This window comes from Agelaius tricolor, unplaced genomic scaffold, assembly GCF_023055355.1.
Source record: "Agelaius tricolor isolate 1412-34295 unplaced genomic scaffold, bAgeTri1.0.p SCAF_14, whole genome shotgun sequence".
NCBI lineage: Eukaryota > Metazoa > Chordata > Aves > Passeriformes > Icteridae > Agelaius > Agelaius tricolor.
In genome coordinates, this window is record NW_027269274.1 from 20,331,982 (window position 1) to 20,344,561 (window position 12,580).

Below are 12,580 nucleotides of genomic sequence, written 5' to 3' on the forward strand. Positions count from 1 at the left end.
AATTCCAAATGAAAGACAGGCAGTGTATTTAAAATACAGCAAATGTTTTAAAAATGAAAATAGTACTTTGTAGTTTATTCAGATATTGCAGTACTTTACAGAAGTTATTGTCAGCCAGCCTCTCTGATCTGTGTCCATGATATTTGTTTCCTTCTCCAAACCATGATGGAGTGGGATGAAAGGGATTCACCCCTTGCTATGGGGTGTCTGGTGGGGATGGTGCTGTCCCTGATCCTCCCTTGCCTTGCAGATCCTGACAGAGGACAGATGACCAGGCTGGAAGCTGAAGCCACCATCCCTCCAGTAGCTTCTCCCTCCCAGCCCATCCTCGTGGTGTCCTTGCAGGAAGAGCAGGACAAGTGCAAAGGTTTGTTGGAGGTGTCAGTTGCAGAGGAATGTTTAGAGACAAAATAAAACTTCTCTCATCCCTCCTCCAGTCTGATTTCAGTGCACAGCTTTAATTTGTTGCTGTGGCACAAGGCTGCGAAGTTGTCAGGGGAAACCTGGGGAAGAAATGTGAGGCTGCTCTCTGCTTCCAGGGTTGTTCCCCACTGCTCCTCAGGCTGGGGTGGGCAGTGCAGCAGTGCAGGGGGTGTGAGCAGTGCAGGGGATGTGAGCAGTGCAGGGATGGGTGTGAGCAGTGCAGGGATGGGTGTGAGCAGTGCAGGGATGTGAGCAGTGCAGGGATGGATGTGAGCAGTGCAGGGGGGGTGTGAGCAGTGCAGGGATGTGAGCAGTGCAGGGATGGGTGTGGGCAGTGCAGGGATGGGTGTGAGCAGTGCAGAGATGGGTGTGAGCAGTGCAGGGGGGGTGTGAGCAGTGCAGGGATGGGTGTGAGCAGTGCAGGGATGGGTGTGGGCAGTGCAGGGATGGGTGTGAGCAGTGCAGGGATGGGTGTGAGCAGTGCAGGGATGGGTGTGAGCAGTGCAGGGATGGGTGTGAGCAGTGCAGGGGATGTGAGCAGTGCAGGGATGGGTGTGAGCAGTGCAGGGATGTGAGCAGTGCAGGGATGGGTGTGAGCAGTGCAGGGATGGATGTGAGCAGTGCAGGGGGGGTGTGAGCAGTGCAGGGATGGGTGTGAGCAGTGCAGGGATGGGTGTGAGCAGTGCAGGGGGGGTGTGAGCAGTGCAGGGATGTGAGCAGTGCAGGGGGGGTGTGAGCAGTGCAGGGATGGATGTGAGCAGTGCAGGGGGGGTGTGAGCAGTGCAGGGATGGGTGTGAGCAGTGCAGGGGGGGTGTGAGCAGTGCAGGGATGGGTGTGAGCAGTGCAGGGATGGGTGTGAGCAGTGCAGGGGGGGTGTGAGCAGTGCAGGGATGTGAGCAGTGCAGGGGGGGTGTGAGCAGTGCAGGGATGGATGTGAGCAGTGCAGGGGGGGTGTGAGCAGTGCAGGGATGGGTGTGAGCAGTGCAGGGATGGATGTGAGCAGTGCAGGGGGGGTGTGAGCAGTGCAGGGATGGATGTGAGCAGTGCAGGGGGGGTGTGAGCAGTGCAGGGATGGGTGTGAGCAGTGCAGGGATGGGTGTGGGCAGTGCAGGGATGGGTGTGAGCAGTGCAGGGGGGTGTGAGCAGTGCAGGGGGGTGTGAGCAGTGCAGGGATGGGTGTGAGCAGTGCAGGGGGGGTGTGAGCAGTGCAGACAGGAGGGGCCAGCTGTGTCTGTGTGCAGCAGCAGGGTGGGAAGCAGTGCTCAGGGCTGCCTGGACAGGTTGGTTCCAGGCTGATTCCCCTTGCCTGAGCTGGGATTGTGCCTGGCTGGCCTGGCAGTGTGGAATTGCAGCTGATCTGTGCTGGGGGTCCTGATGCACTGTGCAATTTTGTGTTGTGCAGATAATGGCCCCTGCAAGCACCTATGCAACATCGTGGATGGAGATGCTGTGTGCTCCTGCATGGCTGGGTACACGCTCATGGCTGATGGGGTTTCCTGTGAAGGTGAGTGCTTTGGGCTCCCCACAGAGCCATGGTTAAATGTTTGTGTACCTCACAGCCCTGGCTGTTCCTCATTTTCAGAGTTGGGAATTGCAGTGCCACCAGAGAGACCATTTGGCAGAAGGAATCCCAGTTCTGCCTCACAGATACCTCCTGAAGCACAGCGTGGCTGTTACCCGGCGAGGTGGAGGCAAGCCTGGGCTGGTGCTTTTCTCCTCTGACATTGCAGGCTTTTTTACAGCCCTTCTGGTTTCTCTTCCCACTGAGGTTCCTCCCCAGGCTCTGTGTGCACAGCTGTGGACGCTCAGCACTCTGGCTGGGAGCAGGAGCAGCGAGCAGGACACCTTTGCTGTCCTGGGCACCCTCAGGGCACAGCTCTGCCCTGGCATCTGCTCTGTTTGCTTTTAGCTCCTCTTGCCTTGGAAACCTGAACTCAGGGAGGCTTCACAGCTGAGGCAGGACATGCCATGGGAGCTGGGCCAGCTCCAGGTGTTAATTTGCTGCTGGAGCTCTGGCCTGCCTAGAGATGAGCAGTGAATTCCAAAGCTGCATCCTCACCATTCACATTACAGACATTTAAAATGGACATTCTTGAGTAGTCACAAGGGATGTGTTTGCCCAGGGAGGGCTTGGGGGTCAGAAGCCATGTCCTGTGACATACCTTAATTATAAATCTCTAAGTAAGGGAGCAATAACAGTGAAATACAAGCAGGAGCTCCCAATGCTCAGAATTGCTCACAAATGATCCACATCACTCTTAATCTTAGATCTTATTGAATAACAAATCATTTTCATAAAATTCCAGACAGTCTGTGAAGAAAATGGGATTTTAATATCACCAGATGAAACATTCACAGTGCGCTGCTTACCCAAGTGTGGTGGAAGCTAATTTGATTAATTAATGTCAGCATCAAAAGGGGCATTTCAAGGCAATAGTTTTCCTACAGGAAATGAAAAAATTTGTATTTGTCAGTGGAAGCAGTGAGTTTAAACATTGGCAAGGGACATTTATAATCTCTGTTGAAGTCAGGATCTGATGGTGAGGGTGGTGCACTGTAACAGGTTTCTTTCAAGGAGTGTGCACTGTCTCTATGTGAATGCCTGCCTGTTTTTAAGGATATTTCTTTCTGGAATGGCAAAAGTACAGGAGTGTGAGCAAGGACTGAATGATCTCCAAGGGTTTATTCCAGCCCTATTTTCAGTGTAACACTGCATGTATTGCAGCCTGGTGCTGATGTGGGAGCTCCAGCACACTTCATCTCAGCATCCCCGGCGTGAAAGAAATGTTGTTTCATTTCAGGACTGTTCTAATGGAGTTCTGTTTTTCCCTTTTGGCTGCCCCGTGCTGCTGTAGATTTGGATGAGTGCCTCACAGGTGCTCAGGCTTGTTCCAGCGGACAGTTATGTGAGAACACACTGGGATCATTCTCCTGTGTCAGCCACAGTGGGATGTGTGCAGAGGGCTTTATTCTCAACAGGCATAGGAAATGTGTTGGTAAGACGAGAGGCACACGCCCTCCCTCAGCATCACAGCTCTCCATGCTCTGCAGCACCTCCCCACCATCCCTGCATCTGACATCTCAGAGCCACTCAGCACAAACACACATCACACATGCACCATTTGCTCAGCCCTTCACCTCATGAGTTGTGTGCTGTTTGGTGTTTCCCAGCCATCTCAGGGTGCAGATAACCTTGAGCAGGAGCCCCGAGCCCGCAGGGTGGGGAGCACAGCAGCTCTGCTGGCTGCAGACTGAGCTCAGGGGTCAGAGCAGCTGATCTCTCTGCAGAGTTCAGTACTGCCAAGTTCTAGGCACCACCAAACAACAGAACTTCAGAAATACAGCTCAAGAATCCGTGTGAGTCCAGGCACTAGACAAGATCCATTCCAAAAGGAGGGCATTTTAAAATTCATGAGTCCTTTGTTGATTCTGGCATAAATTTCTTTGTGTAAAAGTCAAAGATGCATCACAATTCTGCTGGATCATCCCTGCTGTTTGAATTCATGGAAGAAACCAATCAATTTTTACAAGTGTATTTATGAGGATTTAGTTTGCTTCCAGCAGCCAGGACCTCAGTTTATGTGAAATAGTTTCTTTTTTGGGTATTTTTCTAGAGGCTGGGTTAGGAGGCAGCAGGAGCGTTGCCTGGAAAAATGGAGCACCTGGAGACCTCCAGTCATCCATGAAAGCATCAGTGCCCATGGCTGTAATGTCCTGTGTGAATGCAGAGCTCTCTTCCACCCCTGTCCTCCTCCCTACATGTATAACACTGTTTTTCTGACCACCACAGCTTTGGTTTTGTTCCTGTCTTTAAAGCTCTGTGATCCCATCTGGTGTGGCATTTGGGCATGAGCAGGAAAACTTCTGCAGTGTCAGAATCCAAAGAACTGTGATTTACCACCTTTTGGGTGTTCCTTAAGTTGTTGACACTGGATTTTTATTTTTTAGTTGTTATTATTATTTATTTTGAAATCAGAAGCACTGGTAAGAATGGGAAACTAATGAAATTATTTGGTTCCAGTGAAATGGCTGAGAGAGCAGCACTGTAAGGAAAGAGGCCTTTATGAGACAGCTCAGCCTGAGCTGAAGCTGGTGCTGGAGGTGCCCAGGGTGTGCCCAAAGCCTGCTGCAGGCCCCACACTCCTGCTCAGCAGCCTGGCAGCTCTGGGAACGGCCCCTCCTCGAGCTCTGCTCCCGACTCCTGCCACTGAACCCCCTGATGTTTTCCCTGGACAGTGCAGGAAGGATGGATCTGTCCTTTTTCACCTCTCCCAGGAGTGTTCTGAGACTAAACCAGTGCCAGTGTCTGCAGCCTTGGCAGGAGCTGCTGTGGCAGGTGCCAGGTGCTTCCTTTGTCTCACGTTCTCCCTCTGCCCCATGACATTGGAACAGTTTGATTATGGCTGATACCAATAAACCTCAGGCACTACTCATGAAAGCAAAGACACAACTCTCATCTGTGAAGCTCTTCTCCCTTACTGAACACTAAACTTCTGTGTTCCTCTAATGCAGGGCGGTTTTTACAGGTATCCTTTTAAATGACCTAAAAAACTTCCCTTTTTGTGTGTGCTGCCTGCTCCCATCCAGCTCTGCTCTGTGTGTGGTGCCACCAGAACATTTGCCATGTTTAACATTTTTTCCTACTTTTGTAGTTGAAGGGGAAAGCCACAGGCATACACTGTGGTTTGTGTTTTGCTCACTGCCTTGTTCTCCTGGGGTATCCTTTTCCAGCCTAGCAGTTTGCTCTCCACCTTGAACTGTCTCAAACACCAGGAGAAAACCTTTGGTAATTAGTTTGCAAATTCTTGTTGGTTTAAGGATGTTACTCTGTGCATGTTTTAGGCATGGGAGGAACAATCTTTGCAGAGCCACAAAGCAGCTGGTAATCTTTGATCTGTGGAGTTCCCTTTAGTCAGAGGTGGGGAATTATAACTCCAGGTGCATTCAGGAGCAGACAGCCAGGATTCCCCAGAAGCCAGCCATGCACAGAGAGGAGTCCCCAGCTGTTTAAACAGCTCTCACACAGCCCCTCTGTGTGTCCTTGGGAGCAGACACTGAAATGCCTTTGGGCTAGAAGCTCTGTGTTCTCCAGAGATAAGAGCCAGGCTGGGTGTTGCTTTTCTGGTGACTTTGAGGCAAAGTCATTCCCACCACCCACTGCACACTGACAGCTCTGCTCCTGCCTTTGCTACTCCCACCTCAGTTCCCTCCTGACAGGGAGCAGGACATGGTCTCTTTATTCCTGGATCCGCAGGGTGGGTGGTTGCAAAATAACAAAGTGCCTGCATTGCACAGATGTGTCCCATAAAGCCAACAGAGCTGAGGTGATTTGAAGAGGAAAAAATAATGAGAAACTGCAGATGCAGCACAAGAAAAGTCTGGATTTCACTTTTTTAATAGAAAGTGCATCAAAATGAGGTTTTGATGTCAAAGTGCATATTGAAATAAATAGCAGTAGGTAAAATGTTGATGGCAGAAATGCCAGCTCTTAGGTGCAACAGATGTGCTCAGGGATCATGTGTGTGTTGCTGTTTTCAGCAACAGTTCTGTGGAAAAAAAAGAGTTATTACATGATTGCATTTCATTCTGGGTTTTGCTGACATAAAGTGAGGAATGTTGCTGCCACACACAGAGACGGAGTAGATTCCTCAAAAATTAACCGTGTGACTTGTTTTCAGTGTAGTACTGAGATATTTTTCCTCTTTTCCCTGTTTTTTAAAGAAAACATCATCTTACCCTCCCTCGGAGCCTTAATTGGGTTAGATGAATCCCACAGCTGGTCCAGTGTTGGAATTAGCTGTGTTTGAGACTGAAAACATAACTCCTGTTATTCCTAGTGCTCTGTCAAGCATCTTACTGACTTGTGGAGTTGGCTCCAGGACTGGAGGGAGACAGGTCACGGGCACTCTGGATTCTATGGCAAATTTAGGAATTTGTTTAGAAAAATTAACAAAACCAGGCATGTTTGCATGCTAAACTGGCCAGGAGACTGTGGTGGGCTGGCAGCTGGCCTGATGGCACAGCCAGGGGCTCCTGCCCTGACTCTGAACAGGCAGAGCTGAACCTTGCTTGGCCATGGCTCAGGGTTTAAGCCTTGCAGCTCAGCCCAGCTCACAGTCAGGCTGTAGGACTTGTCAGTGTCTCATGTGCACAAAACTTCCATTGAAAATGAGAACACTGCTTTGTAATCTGCCAGTTTCCATCATTTTAATTTCCTCAGATATGTTCCAGCTAGTTCTGCATATTTTTTCAAGCACTCAAAGTTTTGAAAATTGAATCAAAAACATAGACAAAACATGAAATCATATTAGATTTTTTTTCTCTCTGTTAAATCACAACTTTTTTTTTATGCATGTTACTCAATATCCACCTGCTGATCACATGGAATGCCTCCTACCCTCTTTGGTTCATATGTCACAAACATCCTTTCTCTTTTGACATGGTGCTGGACTGACTCAAGCTCATGAGCTGCAGTGTGATGCTGTCAGTTTGTTTATGTGAGAGCCTTTTTGTGGTTTGCAAGAGCAGATAATCTCAGATCTGTGGTACAGCCAGCAGAAAGTCTTGCAGTGCTTTGGGTGCTATTAAGTGGCCATCCATTGCTGGTTTCCTCTAAAATAAATTTTTTAAAAAATCAAAATTTTTAAAGAACTAAGTCTAAGTAGGTGAGAGGGATCTACCACAGCACCTCACATTCATCTCCCAGCATGTGGGGGGGGTTTTGCTACCCCCACAAGATCACTTCTGAAATTACTCTTACTCTACTCCATTGTGATAATACCAATTAATAGAAAGTGGGAAACTACACAGGCATCAGGGGGACATAACCCTGCAGGAACTTTGGGGCAGGCAAGGACCTGCCCCTCAGTGCCGGAGCTCAGACTTCATGTGGGACAGGTAGAAAGAGATCCAGGTGATGGGCAGGACCTTGCTGTGGATTAACCAGGTGCTTTGGAAAGCAAGCCCAGAGCATGTGGAGAGTGGCAATGGCACACAGTGAGAAAAACAAAAAAAAAAAAGGAAAATAGGAATAAGTGAGAAGTGGAATGCAACCAAGCTAATGCTGGTCTTGGAAAACTCATTGCACATCACCAGTTATCCAAACCCACCAGGAACTGAAGGGTTTTGGTGCTTCTCCTCATTTCTTTGCTAGAAAACCAGCTGACACATTTTTAAATACAAAAATCTTCTCGAATGGCTTTTCCTGTTTTCATGCTCCACAGGGGAAGTCATATATTGATGTACTTATCTGAGAATGAGGTTCTACCAGCCAAAATGAAAATCTGATTTAAACAATACTTGCTTTATTGTGTAGTATGAAAACAGCTTCATGCACAGAGCAGCCAGAGGACTGGTAATGGTGCTGGTCACATTTGGCTTTTGTTAGCTCTAGCAATTCTTAGCTTTATATAGAACTGGGAATGTGTGAGGTTTTGTGGAGGTTGGCAAGAAAATTTCTCTTCCCAGTCTCTGCCCCTTTTTGTTGCTTCTAAGTATTTGCTCATCATGCTGTTCTAGCTTTCATTATTAACATAAGCAAAACCTGAATTTTAGATTATTTCATCCAAGCCTATCAAAACATATAATTTTAAAGGTGTTTCATATTCCTTCCCTGTCCCATGCTCTGCAATCTTGTGTTCAAGTGATTTCTTAAAAAGAACTTTTTCACTACTCCACTTGCTGAAATCAAATCTCTTTAAAGCTCTAAATACAAATTTACAGACTTGATTGAGCTATCAGAGTTCCTCTCCATGAGTTCCTGCATATCCAGTCCCAGTGCTGTATTCCTTAGGGAATAGGTGTCAACATGACCCAGCTCAGCAGGCAGCCTCAGCTCCCATCCCTGGGCTGTGCTCCCCCAGCAGCCCCTGGCAGCCTGGCCTAAGGCAGCAGGGCTGCTCAGTGGCCTGGGCTGTGGAAGTCTGGAGAGAAGCAAGGGCCATTAATCCCTTTCTCATTCCCTTGTCCAGGAGTTCCCATCCCTTCACCACCAGCTGGTCATCAATCCTCTGCCCACCCTGCCTTTCCTCAGTTCTGTCCATCCCCGTCCCCAGTGCCTGCACCATCCCCATGGCATTTGGGAAGAGGGGAGGAGGAGGAAATCCCCCTGTGATTTGTGTCTCTTCAGTCACTCTGTGCTAACTAAAGAGCCTGGACTAAAAGCATCTTCCATCATCAGAGCCCTGTAACAAAGCCTGTATTGAGTGTCCTTCATCTGAGCTTTCTGCTCCCTCCAGAAGAGCAGGAAGAGGGAGATCCCTTGGTATCCTCTGGCACTGATTTGTTCCCTCTTTCTCACAGACATCAACGAGTGTGTGACAGAGAGACACACCTGCCAGAGGAGAGAGCACTGTGTCAACACCATGGGCTCCTTCCGCTGCCTGCAGGAGCTGAGCTGCCAGCCCGGCCACGAGCTGAAGGACGGCGAGTGTGTAGGTAAGGGATGGTCCTCAGCTCTCACACAGAGAGGGAAAGGATTGCAGAGCATTCTGGTCTTGCTGTTCTGTGATACCAGCGCTGCAGCTAAAAAAGGCTGCTCAACATGGAGGTGTTGGGCTTTACAGGCTCTTCCTGCACATTCACTCATTTGAAATGGTTTCCAGGGATAACTGTAAATTACTTAGAACATGGATAAAACCTTCTGAATTAGGATTTGACATCTCCCTAAAGGAGGAATCCCCCTTAGCTCCTCTACCTGGCTCAGCTGATGCTGTTTGCTGATGATTCCAGCAAAAATTCCCAGCCTGAATGGAACATGGGGCTGACAGCCCCATCCTTTCTGTGTTCAGAATCCTTGTCAGCATTTATTTACATTTACATGTAAACATTTGGAATGGGTCAAGAAGTTATTCTTCATCCCCCCTGCCCCTGTAGGTGACTAACAAAGAAGGGAACATCAATGCTCACAGCAGCACAGGAGTGTGTAAGGGACACACGTGCCCTGCCTTCAGGGCAAAACTCACTGTTATTTACACTTACACGTTTTACAGTTTCCTGACAGCTGCAGTAAGAGATGCCTAAGGAAAGAGCTTAGCTTTTGATGTAGAACATAAAGCCATAAAATAGAAATTACCAGAAATCTCCCTTTATAAACAGCTGTCATAAATAAAGCTTGGTTTACTTGAAGAGGCTGTTTTGTGAATGCCTTGTTCTGTTGGCTGATTCTAGAGCATTTCTAACATTTATTACTAATCTAATTTACTTTCTAGTCTTGAAAATGGATTATAGAGGATTATTATATTTACAAACTGTTTTACAGTAGCCTGTAAGAAACTGCAGATATTTTGGTATTTGTGGGTTGCAAGAGATGCTGTGAATGAGGCAGTAGGGACCTGAATCAAATTTGCTGCAGGACCTGACAAATCCTGAAGTGATGTCCAACAGCACACACACTTAACCCTCAGATTTCCCATTGGTAACACGTGTCTGTTGAAATAATGCCTCCTAATTTCCTTTCTGGAGGTTAGCTGGCCATGAAGGCCACTGAAAGGTAGAGCTGAGCTCACCCCAGTGTGGTGTTTTGTGTGCTAACAGATATCGATGAGTGCCAGAGAGGAACTCACAGCTGCAAGGTGAACTTTGTTTGTCAGAACACAGAGGGCTCCTTCTACTGTGAGTCAAAGCAGCGCTGCATGGATGGCTTCCTGCAGGACCCCGAGGGCAACTGTGTGGGTGAGTGTGAGCAGCAGGGTCTGTGCCCTGTGCTTCAGCTCCTGGGCCTCTTGGGAGCTGTGCACTGACCCCTTGGAGCTGGAGTTTTCTGTAAACCCTGCTGTGAGCTTAATGCTGCTGCCCATATTTGCATGTTGAATTTGGAGCTATCCCCACAGCAGACCTTCATCAACCTTATCTTTGTAGCACGAGAAACTGAAGTGAAGAAAAAGAAGTGACAGTTGGAAGAAAGCAGACCAGAAGGGTTACACAGCATCTCTCACTGCTCTGTTCATGTTCTTCACCAGATATCAATGAGTGCACGTCTCTCCCTGAGCCCTGTAAGCCAGGATTCAACTGCATCAACACTGTGGGCTCCTACACGTGCCAGAGGAACATGCTGAGCTGCAGCCGAGGGTACCACTCCAACGAGGAGGGCACGCGCTGCGTCGGTGAGGCCAGCCTGGGGCTGGGGGGGTCTCCCAGGGGAAACATCTATTTCATTTCCAAAGAGATATTTGCAGTTATTGCCAGATTCCTAAATGTGTTTGAGGAGTGGGAATTTGCTGTCCCTGCAGCTCTGGGATTTGTTTGTGCTGCAGGATCCTGATGTCTCATTGCTCCATAGAGTTTCTCTTGGTATGCTCAGCAACTGGTTTTGGCTGCAGGTTTCGCTGACTTCCACTCTGGAGAGAGTGTGTTTTAATACTTTTTAAATTCATCCTGTCAGTCAAGACCACAATGCCTAGGTGGTTTTTGTAGTACCTCCCTGGAAGTGAAGTGATCTGCAGTAAACAAGGCATGCTGGTTTTGGGGGCTCACAAGACTAGCACCACGTGGATTTTCTTTGTAGGGATGTTCTGTGCATGGTGTTCCCCATTACATCCACTTGTGAGGGTGTTTAGGATAAATTCTCAGTGTGTGAAAAAAGTTCTGAGGAGAATGAGTATATGAAATATTCATATAGGCTGGCATGCAGCTTGATCCTGATTTGTGTTTGTTCCAGTGTATTTAGGGAGTTACTGACTCAGAATAGCAGATTTCAGTGCTTGTTAGCATTTGTTTGTAAATGAGCACATGAGGCACCAAGGGCTGGGAAGCTCAGTCCCTGGTGCCCAAGGCAAGGCTGGCTGGATGTTCTCTGATTCCCCATGTTCCAGGTTACATAAGATAGGAAATCCTGAAATGACAGTGGGGGAAAAGAAAAAAAGAAATGACAAAGCAGCAGTTTGCTTAGTGGTGATATCCCAGTGATTTTTACCTACCTTCCCCTGGAATAAAGGAAGGATGGCAGATTAACAAAATGTGCTTTGTAGTGCTGTAGGTGGCTGGGAACTGTGTTGAGAGCCATTAATTTGGCCATGGTTAGCAGCTTGTAGTGCACACCAGTGGTACAGCTAGACCCCATTTCCACAGATATTTCTGCATTCACCTTTTTGCTCTTCATTATCATCTACCTCCCCTCATTTGCCCCCTGTACTATCCAGACCATGCGTGGCCAGTGGAAAGGTGGAGAAGATTTGGAAGTAGCAGATTTGGAAGGAACAGGTTATGTGTGCAACTGAGGAAATTGAGAAAGCTTCCAAATACTGTGTTTTGTAAGTGCAGGGCAAAGCAGTGCAGTGTTCTTTGCTGTCATGTTACAGCCTGGAATATTTCAGTTCTTAGAAGCTCCAAAAGTGCTGTTCCTCTCAGTTCTGTGCAGACACTCAGAACCTCTCAGTTCTGCTGCTGCTTTTGATCAATCCTTTGTCAGCCAGGCCACCTGGGCTGGGTATGGTTGCACCACCTGGTGTGTGGTTACCCAAGGTTGTTTTTAGGGTGACCACCACGCCAGAGTCTCCCTGAATGCCATTTCTCCACAAGGCAGCAGTCAGCCCTGAGCAGCACAGCTGTCCTGGCTGCAGGGCCAGCAGCCTTTGCCCTGCATGCAAATGAGGGCAAGGGTGCAGTCCCCATCCCTGGACATGGCCAAAACCCACGTGGATGTGGCACCTGGGGACATGGCTTAGTGGTGAACATGGTGGTGCTGGATCAACAGCTGGACTTGGTGATCTTGAAGGCCCTTTCCATCCTTAATGATTCTATGATTCTGTAGTAGCTGGGGCAAGTTATGTTCCTAAATTTCAAGTTGATGGGACAGAAAGAATCCAGCTTTTCTCCCCAGCTGTTCCTAAAAAAAAAAGTTACTGTGTGTAAATCCAGGAGAGAGGAGGAAATTGCCATTAATCCTCCAGCATCTCTGCTCTAGAGCACAGTGAGATAACACAATGCATTGTGATTCCTGATGGTCTTCAGTCTCTGCTTTACAGCACTCTCAAGGCTCTTCAGGAGCAGCCATAAGGAGGCTTCTCTAGCTTGATTTTGGGAAAACATAATTGATGTTAATTAGTGATTTCTCTGTCTTTGCTGTGTGCACTCTGTCCCTACTGCTGGTCTGTGTTGTTTGGTATTTTTTTGAATGGCTTTTTTTAAAGTAGGCAGAGAGCACAGAGAAGAAAGAAG

At 48.1% G+C, this 12,580-nt stretch overlaps 1 protein-coding gene across 1 annotated transcript in view; it reads left to right on the plus strand.

Annotated features, from left to right (window-relative positions):
* The window catches only part of FBLN2 (fibulin 2), a 95,653-nt gene that overhangs the window by 71,107 nt on the left and 11,966 nt on the right, over positions 1–12,580 (plus strand). Inside the window, exons 7-11 of the mRNA XM_071440087.1 lie at positions 251–367; positions 1,827–1,928; positions 8,726–8,860; positions 9,959–10,096; positions 10,384–10,527. Coding sequence (XP_071296188.1) covers positions 251–367; positions 1,827–1,928; positions 8,726–8,860; positions 9,959–10,096; positions 10,384–10,527 — 636 coding nt within the window. The remainder of the gene's footprint in view (positions 1–250; positions 368–1,826; positions 1,929–8,725; positions 8,861–9,958; positions 10,097–10,383; positions 10,528–12,580) is intronic.